At 36.8% G+C, this 24,061-nt stretch overlaps 1 protein-coding gene across 1 annotated transcript; it reads left to right on the top strand.

Moving 5' to 3' along the window:
• Window positions 1-19,659: 19,659 nt before the first annotated feature.
• LOC120254111 (4-coumarate--CoA ligase-like 1) lies at window positions 19,660-23,655 on the top strand. Its single transcript, XM_039262257.1, has 6 exons — window positions 19,660-20,957; window positions 21,521-21,710; window positions 22,272-22,414; window positions 22,926-22,993; window positions 23,144-23,246; window positions 23,358-23,655. The coding sequence occupies exons 1-6, from the start codon at window positions 19,947-19,949 to the stop codon at window positions 23,469-23,471; spliced, it is 1,629 nt and encodes a 542-aa protein (XP_039118191.1). The 5' UTR covers window positions 19,660-19,946; the 3' UTR covers window positions 23,472-23,655.
• The last annotated feature ends 406 nt before the right edge of the window (window positions 23,656-24,061 follow it).

A 24,061-nucleotide genomic window follows, 5' to 3' on the forward strand; every position in this document is an offset into this window, starting at 1 on the left:
ATGCAGAGGATTCTCCAGTAGTAGATGACGGGCAAGCAATTAAGCAGGCATTTTGACTTGGGTAAGAAAAGAAAGTTTTCACTTATTGCGTGATTGCGGAGGATTCTCTAGAGGAGGAAGACCATGAAACATCCTTTAAGACGGAGTTGATATTTATCACTTGAGAATTGTTCTTACCATTTAAGAACCTTTTGTACAAATATTACTTTCTGTGTTTAACTCTCAGGATCTTCGCTTAAGTCAGACGTTTTTATGAATGTGTTTGCTTAACCTTTTTTAATGTGTTGCGTTCTACGTTGTGCAGGTTTAAGTTGATGCGCATGTTATGCAACCGCCGTGAGCATTCGAATGTACAGATACTTGGTGAGTCAAATCAAAATCTTAATAGACGAACGAGGGTCGACTCGCGAGTGTCCAAGGTCCGAGAAGACGTTGTAAATGTTGTAAATGTTGTAAATGTTTTATTTTAAATGAAACAAGCTTATTTGAGTGTGAACTTCTAATATTTAATCAGATTCTCCATTGTAAACATTTAAATTTTTTAAACAAACAAACTTATTTGAGTGTCAACTTGTGAAATTTAAACAGAGACATAGTAAAAACAATTTGAGAAACAAAAAAAGGCATTGTAAACAAAAAAAAAAAGTTAAACAATAATCGATTTACTCTTTAAACAATGACAACAATGTTTAAGCAAATACATAAAGATGTTTAAACAGTGACCCAGGAGGTACCCATCTTCAACTCGATGTCAGTGAAAGCATTCAATTTAAACAATAACATATATTTTAAAACAGTTAAATCACTATATTTAAGTGGTTTACATATTATTTAAATGATATAGAATATATTTAAACAGTTAATCGTTAATTTAAACACTATATGTATCGGTTTAAACATAAAAAACTTGACGTTTAAACAGAGACTCATGATAAGGTAAGAACTTTCATTCGAGCGATGACAATATGGCTTCCTCGCGACAGTGACATATATTTCCTTTTTTGCCCTTGGGATGGAGGGAAAAATGCCGCCCAATCACATCACGTCTAGTCTAACCTCTATGCATACAACTGTGCACTTTTTTGTTTGTCTTTCTGATTGTTGTTTGTTCTTTACATCTTCTTCTTCTTCTTCTTTTTGTTCTTCTTTTTGTTCTTCTTTTCATTTGGTTTGTACGATTTGGTTTTCGGCTGATATATTATGGAGAGTTTTTGTGGTATTGCTAGATACAACGGGGAGAAAAGAGTGCTAATGTTCACGGCTCAGACTTCTTGGGAGTTGGTGTTAGCTGAGATATGTGAGCGATGGGGTCTCGAAGTTGCCCTCGTCAGGGTGAAGTTTATCACACCCGATGGATATAAAATGGTTTGTCCAATAGAAAACGATGTTGACTTCCAGCGAATGTCTCACGTGCACTCCATCTTCAAATGCGCTGTAGTTTATCTTGTTGTCGAGACAGACAATGTGCCATTGTCGAATCCTAATGAAAACGAATTTTACCCGTTGTAAGTTCCTTCTCTTTTATTTGATCCAGTTGTATAGGTTCATTATTGTTTAAGTATGTCAGTCACTGGTTAAACTCTTGTACTATTCATTTAAGTTAATTGTTCATTGTTTAACTATTTAATTTAACGTTTAAATATTTACTTTATCACTTAAACAGTCTATTCTCTGCTTAACATATTGATCTTTTCATTTAACTGAAGTGTTGGCAGGAATTCAGATTCTGCGAGTGCTCCCGTTCAACCCCATGGTGACCCTGACGGTGTGGGATGTCTTCCTTCCTCGTCAGATCATTCTGAAGTGCTGTCGTTGGATATCGGACAACGTTTTGACGGTGTTGAACATTTCAGGGACGTACTTCAAAATTTTGCAATCAAACGGAATTTTGACTTCAAATTCATAAAGAACGAAAAACATCGGGTGACTGTGGAATGCGCTGCTGATGGTTGTCATTGGCGCCTTCATGCATCAAAAGAGTATAATAAAAATACTTTCCAAATCAAGACAATCAACCCGTCACACACTTGCGGTGGTGGAATAGGTTCGGTGTCACATCCGAAACCGTCCATAAAATGGGTAAGCGCACGAGTGATTCAGAAGCTCAAGGACCAGCCCTTGTACAAGGCCATCGACATTCAGAAGGACATGTTGCGGGAACATGGTGTCCACATACCATACAAGCGAGCTTGGTTGGGAAAAAGAGCATGCCCGGGTGGTCCTCGACGGCAGAGTGACATCTCCGACTACGACTTGTTGCTTTGGTATGTGGATAAGGTGGTCGAGACAAAACCCCGGCAGCTGCGTAATCGTGGAAAGAGAAGTCGATCGCTTTTAAACGTGCATTTTTCTTTTCAGTACGTGTATTGTGGGATTCAAGAGGGCTTGCGAGCCACTCATCGTTTCTCGATGGTACCCACCCTCCTTGGAAAAGTATCGGGGTACACTCATCGGGTGCCACGAGAAAGATGAAAAACAATGGTTTTTTCCACGTCGCCTTTCGGTATAGTCGATAAATGAGATCGACGCCAATTGGACTTGGTTCATATCCAAGTTAGGTGATGCTTTATACGAGGAAGGAGATTATAATGAGATAATTACCTTCGTGTCGGACAGGTCCAAGGGCCTTGTGAACGCAATTGTGAGAGTCTTCCCTTCTTCGCCACATGCATACTATCTTCGACATTTTGGAGGCCAATTTTTATGAAAGCCAATGTCGACTTGGGAAGGCATTGAGGGAGGAGTGCTCGGTCTATATGCTTTTCGCATTGCGTGGGCATCCACGGCTAAAGAATTCGATGATACCATGAATGAACTCGCAGCCACCCTCACCCAAGCCCATCACCGGTTGATTAATAAATCGGATATGGCACATTGGTCGAATTATCTCGCTCGGAGGTGATCGTTAGGGTGAGATGTATTCAAATGTCGCGGAGTCGTTCAATGCTTGGATCAAAGAAGCTCGTCATTTACCGGTGACGAAAATGGTCGACTCCATAAGGTCTACGAATGTTGATTTACACTTAACATTTAGTGTTACTCTTTAAACATGTCCATATTTGTTTAATTAAAATTGTCTGACTTTAAATATTGATTTAATCGTTTAAATATTTACCATACTGTTTAAACAAGTTTATCAATTATGTAACCATCACTGTCTTTGTTTACCCTTATTTGGCAGGTTCAAGTTGATGCGCATGTTATGTAACCGGCGTGAGCAAGCGAACAAATGGGAGACCTACTTATGCCCGGACATACATTCGACTGTAGAGATAATTGTCAAGGATAGCTGAAATCTTCGTGTTGGTCGTTGTGTCGATGATCGTTACGAAGTGATCGACCAATCGCAAAGAACTCGTAGATCTTGCCATCGAACTTGTTCATGTCGAAGGTGGCAAGTTTATGGTATCCCTTGCAAACATGCTTAGCACTCGCAATAATGCGAGCAGAACACCAACGCTCATCGATTTATTAGCGCTACTTCACCATCGACACTTACAAACCGGGCGTATAAGGAAGCTATATTCCCCATACCCGACGATGACAAGCCTTCGGGACGGAAATCGTGAGTTTCGCTTATGCACCGCCTATAACGAGAAGGCGACCGGGCGGCCTAGACGAAAGAGGATCGAGTCGCAAGCGTTTCGATGTCCACGAGTTACATTACGGCACCGCTATGGATCCGGTCATAATCGTAGATCTTGTAATGAAACCGCTCGTCGACTAGGCATTGTAAATAAGTCGACTTCTAAAGAGAAACAATCGAATTGGCGTGGCAACTTTTTCATATTTAAACTCTTATTCTTTACAGATGTTATCATGTATTTAAACAGAGACGATGTTATTTTTTAAACAGAGAAACTGTAATTTTTAAATATTTTCAAACCGATATTTAAACGGTATATGGTAAATTTCAAACAATTAAACCGAAATGTAAACAATGACATCTAGAATTAAACAATGAAATGAAAACCGAATGGAATTTAACTCGCTTTACAATTGAAAACAAACAAAATTTACATTTACATATACAAGTCATGTACTTCAAAAACAAAAACAATGAATTGAATTTGTCCCGTTTACATTCGAAAACAAAATTGACATTGACATATACAAGTCCTCGTTTCTTTCGACAACAAAATTTAACCCGCTTCGACGACCCCTTTCTCATGGACGCGTACCGCCTCCCTCCTTAAGTATCGCGGAAATATACTTTTAATCTCGTGTAAGGAACGCTTTGTCCATGGTAGTCGTAGCTTCTCACCCCAAAGTAATTGCTCGATAAACCGCATGACATAGACGGTGCAATCGACGCTTCCTTGTTTTTGGCGTGGGGTTTCCTTGTCGTGAACGAGTGGGTACTTTGCGGTCACCGACTCGCCGAACTCCATATCGACACAAGTGTCGAATAGATTCCGCTGTCGAGATATGCAAGTTGAGATTATAATAACGATTAAATAACAAACACTATTAATCGGACATAATTAAAGAACTTACCATGTCCAACACGTCTTTTTCGTACCCCGGGCATGAAGAATAATGCATGTATTCTTGTTTATCATTGTCAAGGATGACGACATGGAAGTGGTCATTCATGATTATCGGGAGGATGACAATTTGAACTTCATGCAAGTTGCGCACAACACCTGCTTTGACATAAACAGCACCAGCGGTGTTGTGATAGAGGCTCGCTTTATAAGGATATGGCACTTTGCTCAGCGACTTTTGTATTATGCATACGAAAGCGTCCATCACATCATCTGTGACCATCTCCTTCCCCTCAAGCAGAGTGTATAATTTATCCCGTGAGGTGCTGACAGCGTCATTCTTCCAAACGATAACATATATAATTAGATCATATTCAAAATATTTAAATGATATTATCAATTTTCAAATGATATTATAAATAATTAAACGTTAAGTAGATAATTTAAATGATAATATATAAACATTTAAACACTATCATAAAAACTTTAAACATTATCGTAAAAACTTTAAACACTATCATAAAAACTTTAAACTTACCTGTCCATACGGCAGTTGAGGAAGATCCTCATCAACTCCTGCTCGTATTTGTTAAGACGCGATTGGCCAACCCATTTTTTCTTCTTCGGAACAAAGACTTTCAGACCCGTCTCATCCCATTTTTGATTGGCCTTAATCATCTCTCTCGTTGCTCGATCGGGGTCTTCATGGGGAACTGTCGTTGAGCCTTGACGGTGTTCAGCACCAGCAGCATCTTCCTTCGATGCGGGGACGGTGACAGCATCAACCGCAGACACATACTTACATGGTTGTTGTTGTTGTGGGCTTGTGTATGGCTTCGATGTGGGGACGACGGTGATAGCATCAACCGCAGACACATCCTTACATGGTTGTTGTTGTTGTTGTAGGATTGTGTCTGGCTTCGATGCGGGGACGACGGTGACAGCATCAACCGCAGACACATCCTTACATGGTTGTTGTTGTTGTGGGATTGTGTCTGGCTTCGATGCGGGGACGGCGACAGTATCAACCACAGACATACCCTTACATGCTTCTTCTTGTTGTGGGATTGTGTCCTACTTCGATGCGGTATTGTTGGCCACGGCCACAGCCATGGCAACAGATTCAACGATCTTATCAACCGTGGCCACGGCAACAGCATCAACGGGAGACACACCCTTAGCTTGTTCTTGTTCTTCAGGGATTGTGTCCATCTTTGATGCCGCACTCTCGACAGCCGGTTCCACCGGGTCAGGGATTTCGTTAACGAGAGAGTAAACAATCTTCTCAACCGCCGCAACGGCCACATCATCTACGATGTCCTCCACCGTCATGGCCATGTCATCAATGGCGACAGACTCAGTAACAGCATCAGCCGCCGATGGTGTTGCTATTGTTTCATCGTCAGCCGGCGGTGGAGACAGAGGCAGTATTGTTCTCCTTTTTTTCACAAGTCTCTTTGAATGTGGTCGTCTTGGAATGGCAACCCCGATAATGTCGTCGTCGTTAAATTCTGACGCCTCGTGCGTCCCGGGTGCTTCATTTCTTTGGAGGAACGCCGCAGTCGATTGTGAACGTCCTTCCAGTGCCTCAACACGAGCTACAAGCCGAGGAAACTCGGTCATCAATATCTGGCACGCCTGCATAAGAGTTGCAGTGACATCTTCACCTAATGTCATCGGTGGGGCTGCCACGGTCGGAGGGGCTGCCATGGTTGGGGGGCTGCCACAATTAGGGAGACTGTCGTTGTTGTGGTAGGGGCGGTTGTTGCAATCTGGCGGGGTAGGGGAGGGCTTCTCCGGCGTCGAGGAATGCATGCGCGTGGTGGGATGGAAGTAGGAGAACGCCGTTGAGCGCACACGATAGAGGCTGCCCTCTCATCCTGCCTTCGAACAAGTGGTTCCGGAGCAATAGCATCCATCTGTCGGTTGGCCCCAACAAATATTTCTTCTTCAGCATTCGTCGAAACCAGCTCAGGAAAATAACATATGTAAACCAAACAATTTCAGCGAAATCATTCAGTTTAAAAATTTATGACTATATTTAAACAGAGTTTTTATATATTTAAACATTATAGAATATATTTAAACGGAAAACAAAATATTTAAACCTTTATGAATTAATTTTAAACTGTAAATAATAAAGTTAAACGCTAAATAATAAGTTTAAACATTAAAGACTTCTGTTAAACATTGTCCATGATTTATTACCTCTTTTCCTTCGAGCGATGACAAGCTGGTTTCTACCGTCGCTTGCTTCCGGTAACTGCTTTCACCATAGCACAGCATCCTTGGGATCTTGCCGAAATGGACTTTCTTTCCCGCTCCGGTCAACTCGTAAAACCATACGTTACACGCTGACCGAGCACCCCTTAATATACCCTGTGTTGGTCTTCTTCCCGCGCATCTATCTTGCACTCGAGCGGCCGCTATGGAATGTCCTTCATCGACCCACTTGTGCGTCGCTCGCGCCCTATGCGTATCGCCCCGTAACGGGTAGATCATCGACATAATCAACGATCCAGTTCGGAACCGAGCATGATGTATTTGGGAAGAGGACTGTACCCATGAGGTATACCATCAAGAGTTTGACAAAAAAATTTTCTTCCCCCCTCTGTCGAACAAGTTGCACAAGAGTGCTCTTGATGGAGTCTCTGTGTCTCTCGTAGGTTTTTGACAAATACCTCCCTTCGAACGCTGAGAGGGTTTTATTCTTCTTAAACACGACTGCATCGCCATCACAACGCAGACCAAGAACGAGGACCACATCTTGAGGCCCTCAAAACTCAGCGAAGCTTTTCCCGGATCCCGAATTTATTGAGTGCGGCCATCATACCTTTGCAATAGAGAATCAAGAAGGGCCCTCTCTTGGTATATAGCTTCCACTCGATGAATCGCAGAACGGTGTCCTTCGGATGATCTCCCCAGTGTCAAGGGGTCATGTTATCTTTCAATTCAGCTGAGGTCTCCACTACCGGTGTCAAATAGCAACGCCCATTAACTAGGTTGACCGCCATAGCCACAAGCTCGCGATAATAACAACACATTCAACATGCAAGATTCACAAAATGTTTAAGCGGAAATATAAGATTTTTAAACGGTAACCTTTTAGTTCTTAAACGGAGATATCAATTGTTAAACGAGACCTAGTTTATTAAACGAGACAACAATACTTTAAACAGAGAAAACAAAAATTTAAACAGTAACATCTCATTTCTTAAACGTAAAACCCTCATTTGTAAAAACGCTAACCATATCAAATGAAAAGGGGAAATGTACATTATAAATATTACATAAATCATAACAATCGAAAAAAACTATTTCGATAGTGTATACAGATGAAAATGCAAAACAAAACAAAACCCTAGCGAGAAATTGCCCTGCAAACTTCAATATCTTCCAACAAAAACAGGAGCACAAAACAAAACCGAAAAATCTTTCTTTGTAACAGAATAGTTAACATAAAACCATACTCAATACCTTAGATTGCAAACTGATGAAATGCCAACTACTTGCGCGGGACTTCTCCTTCGAGATACCGGTGGAAAGGGAAAAGCTGCAATTATAGAGACTGCGCCGGTAGAGACAACTTCGGAGACAGCTTCGGAAATGGAAAAGCTGAAGACGCGAGTTGAGAAAAAAGTAAACGGCTCCATAGAATTGCCTCTTGGGGTTACCCTACGGAAACCCCCAACTTCCTCTCATACCGCCGAAATGGCTGCAGCCACGACTCCCCATGCAAGGGCATTTTTGTCCATAAAATTTGAAATCACTCCGTTGACATCCGTTACATGCTTTGGGGGTTTGAAAAACATAGAGTTAAAAAGGAAGCGGTTTTTGGGGATTGCAAAACTAACGGGGTGTTTTTAGCAATATTGCAAACTTAGAGGGTTTTTTTTGGCAATTTTCACTTAAAAAAAAGCCACATGCGGTCTAGGGAAAATAACACATTCGATTAAGTTTAGGGAAATATGTTTGAAATTCTATACCATGACCATAATTAGAGAAATATTATTGATCCACTAATATTCTTCATGTCTTTGTTACATGCACGACACAGAAACTTGTATAAAGTAGCTAGGTATGCTGATCCCCAACTATATTTTCCGGCTTCTGTGAAATCCAAAAATGGTAATCACTTCAAATGAACCCTATTTTGGGATATATTTCGCATCAAGACACAAATAAATTATTTAAATAATAACAAAATGAGGGGTTCAAGTAGGAAAAAACCAATAATTAAAAAAATGTGATTAAAGATATTTAAAAAGTTAAAATAAAAATTTATATAAAAATTTAAAAAAAAATAAATAAATAATAAAAAGGGAAAACGGGATCATTAATCCCGTTTTCCAATCCCGTTTTCTAAAAAGACAAAAGAAAACGGGATCAATGATTCCGTTTTACCTACTTCTGTAAATAATTAAAAAAAACCTATTTCTGTAATTAAATTAAAAAATTACATTATTTTAAAAAAACACATTTAAGGAGTAGGAATAAATAATATTTTTGTTTAATACTAAGCTATAAATCATATTGTCACATATTCATTTATTCCCCCTTTTTTTTAACTAAACAAAATTTACCTTTCTCCTCTCACTCACTAAAATTTAACTATCCAAAGAAAGAGATATAATACTTTCTTTCATTTCTTTTTTTAGTAATTAAAAAAATAGTAATACCTGAATCAAGCAATAAAAATCTAAAATTGAAGATCACTCAAAAACAATTTTTTGAAAAAAAAAATGTTCCCTCCGTTCCTTTTCACCTATCACATTTTGGAGTTCTTTTTGTTCTTTTTTTAATTATCATATTAGAAATTTTGTCAAGTATTAAATAATTTTTTTTCAAATTTATCTTTTAATTTAATATATTTGTATAATTTTTAAATCATATAGTCCATTTAGTGGAGTTCTAAATAGGGGTAGAAAGCAATGAATTTTTTATAAAATTTAGATTGTTAACTAACTTCAACTAATTTTTTTAATGGATGTGAAATAGGTAACTTTGACAAGTAAAAAATAACGGAAAAAGTAATAGAAAATAAAGTGAAAACTAACGTAAAGATATACTCCAAAAAAATGAAATGCCAATGCCCACTATCAAAAAAGAACAATCCCCTCAACCTCAACCCTTGAATGCATCTCCTTGGACTCCCAAAGCAAACTGAATAAACCTTAATTTTGTTTTTCTCCCATTTATTTTGCTTTTACTCTTACCATTTGAAGAGGAGATGGAAAGATAACCGAGCAATCACAATTAAATAGACAATTGTATAATTATCAACAATAGAAAATGTATTAAAAAATAATAACCCAATAAAAAAGGGCAAATTGTCCCAAATAATAATACAACCAAGCTAAAATTAAACGCTCAACTAATAAGAGATGCCCCCATACAAATAAGAGTTTCATATATCTAGAAGATAAAATTAAAAGTGTTTATTTTATATTATTTGATTGCCACGTCACATAACCCATTCCTTGCATATTTAAATTTCATATTGTTAAAATAATAAAATAGAAATAATTATATATTTTTGGATCATATACTCAAAATCATTCGAGTAATTCAAAAACCAAAAACCCATTAAAAAAATTTACATTAAATAGTTTAAAATATAAAATATGAATAAATAATATTATTATAAATACTGAAAGAAGTATTCCAAAATCTTTGTTTAATCCTCAAAGGATAATTTACTTCTAAAAGAATAGTATTATTTGTTGTAGACCATGGTTCATGAGCTTTCCTTTTGTCATATCGAAAAAAGTAAAATAACCACGGTATAAAATAATAAAAAATAATTATATATGCAATAATAAAATAAAGAGGAATTATTGAAAAGATCCAAACAATTTTATCATTGTGCTAAAAAAAATTTTTATTTTTTTCAAATCCTTTAAAAGTTCTTTTTCGGAATTACTTTTAAGTTTAACGGTTGAATAACTTTTGATTTATTATACTTATATTACGTTCAATTTTTAATTTTTTATACATCATCTTTTAGTTTTTAAATTTTTAGTGTATTTCGTTACTATTTAGTGAATTTATTCATATTTATGTGTTGTCAAATAAAATTTGAACTTTCACAAATGAAAGGAGGTGTAAAATAGAACTGATTATAAAAATGAGAGACTGTAAAAAGATAATTTTTTATCAGAATAATTTGTTAAAATAAAAAAAAAAATTCATGTACTGATAAATAATTCTAAAACAAACTGGATCCAATTTTCTTATATCATTTCATTCAGTGACAGTGACTATCTTTCTGCTATCTTTTCTTTTCATTGACTATTCAATGTTATTGACAGCTGACGTATAATGACAACCTTTTTGTTATCTTTTCTTTTCATTGAGTATTCAATGTTAATGACTGCTGACGTATTAAGTGGTTCAAGAAGTGGTGTAAACCGTGAAGTAACGTCGTCATTGAAGTAGAAGTGTACAACTCATTTAAAAAAAGAAAATGTGATTTTTAATTATTTGATTTTTGAGAAAATTGTATATATATATATATGTGTGTGTGTACCAAAAAATAAAAATATTTATATAACATTAAAAAAAAAGTTAACTTGTGCTTTATCCAAAGAAAATGTGATTTTTAATTATTTGATTTTTGAGAAAATTGTATATATATATATATATATATATATATATATATATATATATATATATATATGTGTACCAATTTATATAACATAAAAAAAAGTTAACTTGTGCTTTATCCATCAAGCTAATTATTTAAATCCATCAAATACACAGCAAAGCATAATAAATACAGGATGAGGGCCGGTGACCTAAAAACTTTTCTTCTTTGTCCCCCCCACCCCCCAAAAAAAACCATAATATATACACAATCTAATATTAAACACAAAACTACAAAAAAGCTATATCAATGTTAAATAAAAACCATTTAATTCTCCTGATTGACTAAATTTCCTAACCATTTAACAAATTTCCAATCAAATCTCAAAATAAAAAAGAAAATCCATGAAAATAATATTCCCGTTCGTTTCATATTAATAATTATATTTAAAAAAAAATTTAATTATTTGTGATGTTTAAAAATTTATAAACATTGGAGTGGTGAGAATTCGAATCCTCGTTGGAGAGATTAACTCATCAGTAATATCGCAATCCATACTTGTGCGGCATAGAGATAGATGATGCTTGTTGTTTTTTTTAAAAAAAATTATAAATATTAAATATTTCATTTAAAAAGAGATATATTTATTAATATATGTAAATAATTTTAATAAGGATAAAAGTGTTATATCATAAATATTTTATTAGATTTTAAGAGTTTTAATGTCAATTTTAATATTTATACAAAGAGCAAATATGATAATTAATATAAAATGAAGGAGTAATAAAGATGAAATTTTTACTGTGCAATTACGCACCATCAGATCTAGAACAAAATTTAAATATTAGAATAAACCCACTAAATATGGATGGGGACAAAAACTTCTCCATCTCAATCATAAAACCAAAGTTTAAAAAATATAAAATATGAAGATTAGAATAAGCTATGTTTGGAAGAAAAACAAAGGACTAGCAACCAAATTTAGTTGAATTTATAGAAAGAGTTTAATCGGCAATTCAATTGGATGAAGGTAGAAATGGCAATGAGTATAGTATGGGTAGGGTATGTCAAAATTTTTACTCATACCCATAATCCCTATCATATATCTGTATCTTTACCCATACCATTCAAGGTATAGGTATACCTTTACGCTACCAGCAGGGTATGGGTATATCCGCAGAGTATCCATTTATCCGTTGTTCAAATTACTGAATTAAATTTAAATACCAATAATAATATTAAAATTCATAATTCATTGCAATACCATGTATAAACACATGTCAATAAATTCAAAATTACATAACAAATAATAAAAAAATATATATATATATATATATATATTTATTTAAGGTATGGCCCGTACACCCTTCAACGGGTAAAGGTATGGGTAGGGTAAGGGCATATCTTTACCCGACCCGTACCCGCTCAAAAAATAATGGTTAACGCGCCTTACCAGTACCTGTATCTGGTCAAAAAGGATAATATCCTCTTTGATTAAATATGGGTACAGGTATACCTGCCGAGTATGATATAGATTGTCATCTCTAGATGAAGGCAATGGAGGTGGGATTAATTTTATAAAATTATTTCAAAAAACTTGCATGTACGTCTCAAAAATGATTTATGAAGGGTTTATGAAATAATTATATGAGAATGTCATCTTTTTGAGATTTATGAAGGGTTTACATGCGCATTCAAATATATACAAATTTTTTAGAGCAGACGTTAAAAACATGGCAGCTCATTTTAAAAAAAAAACACATAATTGATTAATTCCTGATTTGGGTACTTTTATTTTTCTCAATAAATACTTTGTTGGGGTAAAATATTGGATAAGTTACTGTATTATAGTTATTTTTTTATTTTTGGTACCGAATTTCAACTTGTATTATTTTAAATACCTAACATTGATTTGTTATCAATAAGAGGGAGGTGATTCTGGAGAGTAAATAATGATGTGCACGTCAAAATCATCACATGATCACTTGTTGGACACGTCATATGCACAGCTAATCATGCTACATCATTTAAGTGGGCGAGCTTGCAACATCATTCACCATATCAGATGCCACATCATCCTTGCTTTACTTTCTTCACTTGTGAGGAAGAGAAAGAGATAGAGACAGAGAGAGAAAGAAAGGTGACCCCCTTCTTCACCCGACGCCAAGATGAAGAAAGGTGAAAGGTACGTGAAAGAGGTGCTGGAAGAAGCGGTGGAACTTTGGGAGGTTATCTGGCATTCGGATGATGAGATCACAGGAAAAATGATGAAGTGGAACTAGGGATGATGTTTCAAGGGTTGTGGAAGGAGATTAATATTCTTTTTTTCTTTATTTTTTCAGTTTCATAGCATATTTTATTGATTGTGATGATCAATTTGAATTTTTGTGATCTTGCTGAAATTTGGATCATTTTTCAAATCATCTTTGATTTTTGGTGAAAGAGATATGTTTTGATTATTGGAAAGTTGGGATTTATGTTTGATCCAGAAGGTTGCCCGGTGTACGTGCAAGTCTTATACCTCCATCCTCTAGCGGATGTGGAGGAGGATGGGGAGTTTCTTTGGCCCCTTGACGTCGAGGTGGAAGATGAAGGGATGCTGTCGGCGCTCTTTGACCCGAGGCTTGGATACACGGTGGAGATACCGCCCATGGGAGAGCTTGGCTGCCGCCCTAGTGGCTTGGGTGAACATGGGGCGGTGGAGCTTGGCTCCCGTCCTAGTAGCTTTGGTGTACCTGGGGAGGTTGAGCTTTGCTCCTACCCCAGTGGATATGATGCACGCCAGGCGGAGGTGTTAGATAACATAAGGTCACCTGTGATGCGGATGAAGAAGGAGAAAAAGAGGTGGAGCTTAGCTCCCTCACTGGTGAATAGCCCAGAGGAGAAAACGACTCGTGCGGTGTTGGTGGAGCTGAGCTCCCACGCCGATGAGAAGATGACAGGGGTGGAGCTGAGCTCCCACGCCGGTGAGAAGATGGCAGGGGTGGAGCTTAGCTTCCTCACCGATGGCTCTAGGTTTGATCGACAAGAGATAGGATGGAAGGATTGCTTGACTCGGGTGGTGATGGTTGAGCTGCGCTCCCACGGCGGCGAGAGGACGGATGGGGTGGAGCCTGGCTCCCTCGCCAGGGTTTTTAGGTTTGGGCGACAGGCGATTAGTCCAGAGGAGATAGAGCTTCATGCGATGTTGGTTGAGCTGAGCTCCCACGCGGGTGAGCGGACGGTATGGTGGAGCTTCGCTTCCTCGCCGACGTTTGCTTGTTTGGATGACAGGAGAATGGCTAGATGGTTAGAGAGACTCTTGTGGTGTCTGTTGAGTTGCGCTCTAACACCGCGCTAGAGGATGGCAGAGGTGGAGCATCCACCGGAGGCATCAGATGTGACCGCTGGTTGGACGAAATCACATGAAGAACCGGTGGACAGGAGTCTTCTCGGACCGTTGAACAACAGTGGTTATGGGCGGCAGGCTGGAGAGGCCGGCGTGTCAATCATGGGGTGGCTCGTGCGTCGACCGAGGAAAGTCGCAGGGATGGGTCTATTGGCGCGCAAGGAGAGGAGATTCGTGATGTGACGTCCGAGGTCTTGGGCAGGTTTTTGAGTGGGCATGACCTTGATTGGATTTTAGAGGTGGATCTGATTTTCTGAAAGGTTTGGATTGATTGTCGGCCCAGGGAGAGGATTTGGAGTTTTTTTGGCCCAAGATGTTATTTTCATTCTCTGCAATGTGGCCCAACTTTTGAGCAGCGAAGTGGGCTATCTTTTGACTCAAGTGAGCTACGAAACGGGCCTACAGTTGGGCTATCAATTGGGCCGAGTTATCTTTGTGGGTCCCTCAGTTAATGTTGTGGGCTTTGATCTTTTTTCTGATAGGAGTGAGCTATCTTTTGAGGGTTCGCGTGCAAAGCTGGCCGTCTCTTCTTTGGCCTATTGTCATTGCTTGGAGCTCTTTGGATCTCGCTCGGAGGAGGCTAGCGGTGCTTCTACTGGCTATCTTAAAACCAGATTCTAGATGCTTACTTTTCCCCTGTTGCTCATATATGCCTAGTGATAGCTATTTCAATTCCCAGTTTAAAACACTTGAATAAAACACTATTTGAGAAAATCTCAATTTTATACAAGAAAATCCTAGAAATCGTACTTTAAAATTAACACTCAATTGCAAAATATAAACCCTAACATCGACATCCATTTTAGATTTAAAACAATTGAAAGTTGGGTCTTTGAGAGCACTTACGGTAGCTTGGTTGTTCATTCTCTAGAGCCTTATCTGCTAGTTGCTTGCCATGTCACACACGGTCTCTTGCTCACGACTATAGAAGGAGTTTGCCTTTGTCCTCAACCTCTCACCCTCACGTTGTTAGGCCTTTCAGAGCGCTTCCACCCTTGTGTTGTCGTCCTGTGGACCGAAGTCACAGAATGAAGAAGGAGGTTGTCCCCCAGATAACGTGGCATCCAATGTGGTAAGCTCACCAACATGAGTGATATGGCATGGCGTTATGCATGTGATGTGTCCGACAAGCGGATATCATATATGAGATATTTTGGCATACACATCATCATTTACTTGCTGGAATTTCATCAATACTCTCTGATATACTAAATTGATTGGTACTCAAAATTATATAAATTAAAATTTAATGTTCAAAAATAAAAAATGACTATAGTACAGTAATTTATCTAAAATTTTACCCAATTTGGGTTCAAAGGTAAAATTGAATTTATATAAATTATAGTGTTTGGTTATACAACATCTTTGAGCTCAAAAATATCAATTTTGAAAATTAGTTTTTAACTTTTTTATTAACTTAATTAATGTTTAATAAAATTATTTTTTAAAACATTATTACAACTCAAACAATACCAGCACAAAATCATCCTAATAGTCTTTCATCTATTGATAATGGATCTTTTATATATGACATTAATTTCAGAAAAAATCAGGATCAAACTCTGCAATTCATAAAAAACAAGAGCACATGTGTTTATTGAGGTTACTCCAAATTTGCACATAAACATGATTTCTCTTAAATAGTTGGCTTTATTATCATTTTCCTTGAATGATTGTCGCTTATCATCTATTTGCCATTATATATATATATATATATCCTAACGCTGTTACTAACGCACTCTAACAAATCTTAAAGCCACCATCAAGACTAAATTATATCTAGTAATTTGGATAAAAATATATAAACACTATACAATAAGCTAAAAAAATCCGAAAAAAATTTAATGAAAATCTCTACTCATGATTGAAAATAAATAATTTAGAAAAATAAAATATAGATAACAATCACCGCAAGTCTGGGGCTTTATTTAGTTTTTCTGATAATATTTATTTAATTATTAATAATTTAATAATCAAATAGGCATATATATTTTTAAAATTTTATTTAAACATTTATAATATAATATAATATAATATAATATAATATAAGATATATATAATTTAAATATTTAAATTGTATAATTTCTGAACCGAGTAGTTTTGGTGGGTATTCCTTGTCTCTTCCCTCTCCAAGACGGGAATTGAAATTTCTCCCTTCCCAATTCCCAAATTTTATCCTTAGCCTCAATTGAAATTTCCAAATTATAATTTTTGCTAAATTGGCAATCTTAGTTTAATTTGGAACACAGTTATTTCTCAGATAGTAATATATAATAATAATATAAATTAGTAATTACTAAAAATCTTTTAGAAGTTTTTTTTATATATACTTGCCATTTCCAAATTTGGGTATTCTTAATACTTTTCAATACTCAGATATAAAGGTAGCTGACGTTGACAGGAATTATCCTCATTTTTTCAAGCGAAAATATATAATATTAAACGAAAATGTCAAATTTTAAGTAGAAAACCAAATATTGATCGAAAATGTAATATATTAAACAAAAATTTATGTGGTTACACATAAACATGCAATGTTAAATAAAACTATAATTATTAAAAGAGGAATTATATGTTTTAAGATAAAATAAATGGAGTGAGTTGCAGTAACCGAAAAAAAAATGTACTAAAAAATGAGGGATTATTTGAGAAATTCAAATATCGAGAGGTTCCTTGGGAAGTTTTGAAATTTCTAGTAGCTAAAAACAGTTTTCCCTAGTATAAATTATATATTCAAATATATTTATTTTATATTAATTCACACGATGACAATGAGAACCTTCTCGTTACTATCTTTTCTTTTCATTGACTATTCAATGATAATGACACTTACGCATATGTGGTTCCGGAAGTGGTAGTGGTGTCAAATGCGCCACGCCAAGCTCTGCCCTCAAGACGCCCAACGAGTTGAGCCGTGCTTGGCCCAAGCACGTGCTACAATACCGCTGCTCGGCCAGACACTGCCCAAACCCTAGTCGCGGGTCTAAGGGTTTGCTACCTGCTAGCCAAGAAGGCTCTGCCTGCTTTCGCCAACATGGCTCAAGACACCAAAATGCAAGTTTTCATTTTTAATTTTTTGGCATATGTTTTTATTTTTTTTAGTCAATAAGGCATTTAGTTCTATGTTTTTGAATTTTAGGATATTTTTTTTATATTTTTTTAGCAAGTTTAGGGTATTTTTTATATTTTTAGGGTTTAAAATAAAAAATATATATATATAATATAACCAGGCCGGGCCACGTGCTGGGGCGACCTTGGTGGTTGGCGGGTCGTGCTGGCCCGGCACGATTTTTAGACGAGCCGTGCCGGCCCGAGCACTCATAGTGCGTGGGCCGTATGGGCCCGTTTGACACCACTAGGAAGTGGTGGAAACGGTGAACATTGTCATTGAAGTAGCCCTCATTAAAAATGTGATTTTTAATTATTTAATTGTTGAAAAAATTATATATATATACTAAAAAAATTATTTAACACGAAAAATTATATTTATATAACAGAAAGGTTAACTTGTTTATCTGCCAACCTATTTGTTATGAGAAATAGAGGATCCGCAGGGGAAATCAAGAGAGTAATGAGACAATAAAAGCACACAAGATTTACGAGGTTCGGCAATGTGCTTACGTCCTCGAGAGTGGAGCAGCCGTAATCCTCTTATTCACTTGTCTCTCCTCACAGTTAAGACAAAAGACTAGGGTTACAAATATTAGGTAAAAAACCTAAATTTATCCAAATACAAACCTATTTGGATCCTAACCCTATCTGGATTCTAAACATATCCATATTTTAAACCTATCTGGATACAAATTACAAGATTATCAAATCATAATCCTAATAAAATACAAATTACCCTTGTATCCTACCGCGAGGCGTTTCCTCCGCACTCAACCTATCAAACTGATGCTCCTACAATATGACAGATGTTGTCATGCCACTCCACTCCGTTCCCACATCAGCTAGTTTATTTGTGTATATGAGCCATACACAACACTATTTATTTAAATCGACCAAATACATATATCAGAGCATAATAAATACACAATCTAATCTAAAAAAGAAAAGGTAAATAATATAAATGGTTTACTAACTTTATGTGTATTTTTATTTCAGTCCCCCAGTTTTAAAGGTATGATTTTGTCCTCTATTTTTAATTTTTGTTATAATTTAGTTACCTGAATATATACTATTAACGACGATTACATGTGATATACTACATGACACAGGATACCATCTGTGCTCGCAATTAAAGGCATACGTTCATATGACCAAATTATAATAAAAATTAAAAATATGGACTAAATCATAACTTTTAAAAAATCATAACCCAAATAGAAATACATGTAAAGGTTAAGTATTATTTAGGTTGTTTAAAAAAAAAAACCTTACAAGAGCTATATTAATTTTAAATAAAAACCATTTAATATACCTGACTTCCTAAATTTCCTGATCACCTAACCAAATCATAAGGTAGAAAAGAAAACCCATGAAAAGCAATAATAAAGATCAATTTTTTAATGTACAATAAAGCACCAACAAATCTAGAACAAAAATTAAAGATTAGAATAAGCCCACTAACATATATATGGATGGAAACAAAAACTTCTCAATCTCAATCATTAAACAAAAGTAATAAAAAAACAAAAGTATATAATGATTAGAATAAGCTTTATTTAAAAGGAGAACAAAGGACTAGCAATCAAATTTACTTAAATTTATTGAAAGAGTTCAATTTGCAATTGAATTGGATGAAGATAAAAAAATTATTTACTCATATTTCTTTAGAAAAATTTAATATTTTGTATATTTTTGAACGTGCATATAAAACCTTCATAAATCTCAATAGAATGACGTTATATGCAATTTTTAAAAAGAAAATTTATAAAATTAATTCCACCTCCATCGCCTTCATCCAATTCAATTGCAAATTGAACTCTTTCAATAAATTTAATTTGTTTCAAAACTTTAATCTCATTTTTTCCTTAAAAACAATTAGTCATCAAAGTAAATATCTTTTTAGCTCAGTTTTTTCAAAACAAACACTTTATTTTCAAAAAACAAACACGGAAGTGATTCATTCATAATTTTGGTAGGTTTATTTATTAAATTGGTAGGTGTTTTTGACTTTCTTAGCCCTTGACTATCTCCATGTGTATGTTTATGGTTTTCTCATTTCTGGCGCTTGTAGTCTATATATAAAAAAAAATATTAAAAAAAACAAATGCACAACGTTCTTGCAAAGTTTACAAACACACTGTTACGAATCTTAAAGCCACCATCAACGACTCTCCGAGCTCTTCCCCTCCATCAACCATGCATTCATTATCACTGTCCTAAAAGTCCAAACTCTTATCAGCCATCTGAAGCCAGTGACCGGTGGCGGTGAGCCTCTCATTCCACCGTCCATCTCACCGTATTTCGCACTCCCGAGGCACTCCACCTTCTATATTACCCCATCAAAGTCCCCTCCCCACCGCTCACACTCCTCGAGATGGCGCCACCTTCCTCCATCTACGGCCCCGATTCCATCTACCGCTCTCCCCGCCCTCCTCTCCACTTCCCCTCCGATCCAAACCTCTCCATGCTCTCCTTCCTCTCCGCCACCGCCGCTCGCCATCCCCACCGCACCGCCCTCGCCGACGCCGACTCCGGCGAGACCCTCTCATTCTCCGACCTCCTCTCTCTGATCCCTCGCATCGCTCTCGGCCTCTCCCGCCGCCTTGGCGTCACCCGTGGTTCCGTCGTCCTCCTCTTCGCCCCAAACTCCACCGATTTCCCCGCCTGCTTCCTCGCTATCACCGCCCTCGGCGCCATCGCGACCACCGTGAATCCCCTCTACACTGTCCCCGAGCTCTCCAAGCAGGCGAAGGATTCCGGCACCTCCGTCGTCATCACCGTCCCTGATCTCTGGCCCAAGGTCCAGCATCTACGCCTCCCGACTATCTTCCTTTCACCCCCAATCCCTTCCTTCGATTCCGGCTCCATCCCCATCACCTTCTTCTCAGATCTCATCGCTTATGATGCATCTGAGTTCATCCCGCCGCCCGTCCGCCAGACCGATGTCGCGGCACTGCTCTACTCCTCCGGCACCACCGGCGCCAATAAGGGGGTTATCTTGACCCATCGGAACTTCATCTGCACCGCGATGATGGCTTCCCAAGATCAAGATGTGCTCGGCGACCCGCCGAACGTGTTCCTCTGTTTCCTTCCACTGTTTCACATCTTCGGGTTGTCGGTGATCACTTACGCTCAGCTGAGCAGAGGGAACAGCGTAGTAGTCATGAAGAGGTTCGAGATGGAGATGGTGCTGAAGTCGATCGAGAGGTTCAAGGTGACGCATATGTACGTCGTGCCGCCGGTGATGATCGCGCTTGCGAAACAGGGGAAGAGTACCAAGTACGATCTTTCGTCACTGACGTTTTTGGGTTCCGGCGCGGCGCCGTTGGGGAAGGATGTGATGGAGGAGGTGGCGAAGGCCATACCAAAAGCTGAGATTATTCAGGTACAACCGTGCGTTTATTCACTTTTGGAGTTCTTTCTCATCTAAATCCCTTTTGATGAATTGACAATTTAGCAATGGTCATAGTACTGTAAAGAATTGGAAAAGACTCTTGAAAATTGATTGAAAAGAGGAAAAGAGCAGCAATGGAAACATGGAGAATTATGCCAATACATTTTGTTTGACTGGAAAATATGAGAAATTTTTAATGTTTTTAAGGAAACATGCAATAGTTTTAGTAAAGAAGATCTTGCATGTGCTCTTGTTATCATTTAGTTTGTTTGCTTATCTTGTTTTCTTCAGATAACCGAAATCAAGAGCACAATTTTATGAATAAATTCATCATGCAAAATGATATGGAGATTATATTCATTGTGTGTTTTGATCAATTGTATTGTTTGCTTGTGTATTTCTATACGAAACTTTTGTATATGTGTCTCTGGGTTTTCTTTTATCATTTCGTTGGGTGGTTTGGATCAATTTTGGTGGTGTCTTGATACAGGACCACAAAATGGAGGGGCAAGAATTGTATGATGGCTTAACTTTTTTTTTTTCCATCCAAACAGGGCTATGGTTTAACAGAGTCCTGTGGAATTATCTCAGTGGAATATTCTTTTGGAGAATCTCGGCAATTCGGTTCTACTGGACACCTTGTTGCTGGAGTTGAAGGTAAAGTTGTTAGTGTAGACACATTGCAGCTTCTTCCACCAAATCAGTTGGGAGAATTATGCTTCCGCGGACCAAATATGATGCAAGGTGAAGTTTTATTCTGTTTAATTCTCTTTTATGTTCATTAGGAAGCAACATGAACATATATGTAAATAAATCTTATGGGCCATCAAATCCTTCTCTCTTGCATGTGATTACATAGTGCTTAAGTTAAAAATAAGGACTTTAAAAACAACCAAAGACTTTACAGAATGGCTTATTTTGTAAAACAAGTGGTTTTGGTTTTCTTTCAGAAGTAAGATAGCATTGGTAGAAACACCACTAAAAAACATTAGTTAAGCACTTATTTTCCAAGCCGTCTGGGAGTGCTAACTAAATGGAGATTGATTCAAATAAGAATTTGTTTTCAAGACTGAAATATAACCCGGCTGGATTTGGTGATTGACATTTATTTCAAAGATGAACACAATTTTGACTAAAGAAAACTACATGAAGGTGATTCTGCTGGACATTCACTTCATATGTGGTAATATTTCCCTTTGAAGAACCTCTGGCTCATGTACTCCCTCGATTCGCAGTTGCTGCTAATTCCTTTACTATATTATATCTCCAACTGAGCAATGATGCCTTTTTACATAATCCTTTTAGGTTATTTTAAGAATCCACAAGCAACAAATTTGACCCTGAAGGATGGATGGTTGCACACTGGTGATCTTGGGTATTTTGACGACAATGGCCAATTATTTGTTGTTGATCGAATAAAAGAGCTTATCAAATACAAAGGATTTCAGGTACACTTGAATATAGTTTTCAGGCTTCTTGATTGTACCATGTGCATCACAATCGCATTAAAATTTTCTTACGTTTAAACTCACAATTGCTCCCTGAGCTAGGAGCCACTGTTAGTTGTAAGTCCTCAGATAAGTCACACTTCGTACGTTTTAATCCCTCTGTTTTTATAACAGTTGACTCCATCTACCGATGATGATATGTTTGATTAGGCTGACATGAATAATTCAACATAAAAAAGTTTTTTTTCATTCACATGGCATCCACATCAGTCTAATCGAACAGGTAGTGATCATAAAGTGGACACCATTTGTCAATGGTGACAAACCAAGTGGCAAAAATTAAAAATATTGTCTGGTTAAGAAACAAAAATGAACACTCAATAGAGGGTTGAAAGCAAGGAAAGATCTTAGTTTAGAGAACACTAAATGCATGAAACCACTTTCTTATCACTGATCAACGTGTTTATGCTGTTGTTGCATCTTATTGAAATAACTATTTTGTTTCAATTAGGTTGCACCCGCCGAACTCGAAGGATTGCTTCTTTCACACCCTGAGATATTGGATGCTGTAGTCATCCCGTAAGTTGTTGCTAGATGGATCCAACATTTTATTTTATTTTTCCCAGTTGGTTTTCCAAAACCGCTGTTGGTGGTTTACAATATATGCGTGTAAAGTAATGTGTGTGTATATATAACAGTTGTTGTGTTGCAATGTTTTTTTTTAAATAGATTCCCGGATGCTGAAGCGGGTGAAGTTCCCATAGCTTATGTTGTCCGTTCACCACAGAGTTCATTAACAGAAGAGGATGTCCAGAAGTTTATTGCTGATCAGGTATTGCAAGAAAGTGATAACATTATTTTTATGCAAAATATATGTGTATATATATAATTATTCAAAAACTATTTTGATGAATATTGTCTTGTTTGATTATAAAATGAACAGGTTGCACCATTTAAGAGATTGAGGAGAGTGACCTTTGTGAACAGTATCCCAAAATCAGCTTCGGGTAAAATACTGAGAAGAGAGCTTATTGCCAAAGTCAAGGCAAAATTGTAGAGAAATTTTACTCACAATTATGGGTGTATTTATTTATTAAGCCACTCTGAAATTAGATTTAGTTTGCAATTAGATATGTGTGGAATTAGTGGTCATGACTGAGCTAAGTTGGACGTGCTTCACATGATTGTTTAGCCCAGTAATTACAGAATAATTACTATAATTAAAGTAAAAATTATATTTACATGGATGGATTATGTTTGTATAAATTTTATATAAATAGAAGAATAAACATGAGTAAAGTTGTTTTGCGTCATTTTCCATAGTCTTAGTTAATTTTGTAGAGGCATTATTTATGCAGCCTTCATGAATGCTCACCACTAATTAATAAATTATCACTCTCTTTTACCTCTCTTGCATCGTGCTGCTTAGACCCTAAACCTCGCCAAAAACTCCCTTCTCCCACCAATTTTTCCCAAACCTCGTCTACCTTTAAGACCTGTCCACAAAAGGGTTTTGTCCATAATTACTAAAATTTAAGTTTATTCAAGCCCGGTGTGATTCGAAAATTTAGGCCTTAATCCTTGCCAGAATTCAACCAAATTTAATGACCTTTACCCAAGCCCACCCAAATAGTTTTTTATCAAATA

This window comes from Dioscorea cayenensis, unplaced genomic scaffold, assembly GCF_009730915.1.
Source record: "Dioscorea cayenensis subsp. rotundata cultivar TDr96_F1 unplaced genomic scaffold, TDr96_F1_v2_PseudoChromosome.rev07_lg8_w22 25.fasta BLBR01000344.1, whole genome shotgun sequence".
NCBI lineage: Eukaryota > Viridiplantae > Streptophyta > Magnoliopsida > Dioscoreales > Dioscoreaceae > Dioscorea > Dioscorea cayenensis.

Coding starts and splice junctions, on each gene's coding strand:
- LOC120254111 (XM_039262257.1), top strand. CDS start 19,947: ATGGCGCCACCTTCCTCCATCTACGGCCCCGATTCCATCTACCGCTCT. Junction 20,958..21,520: donor CAAAAGCTGAGATTATTCAG/GTACAACCGTGC, acceptor CCATCCAAACAG/GGCTATGGTTTAACAGAGTC. Junction 22,415..22,925: donor TCAAATACAAAGGATTTCAG/GTACACTTGAAT, acceptor TGTTTCAATTAG/GTTGCACCCGCCGAACTCGA.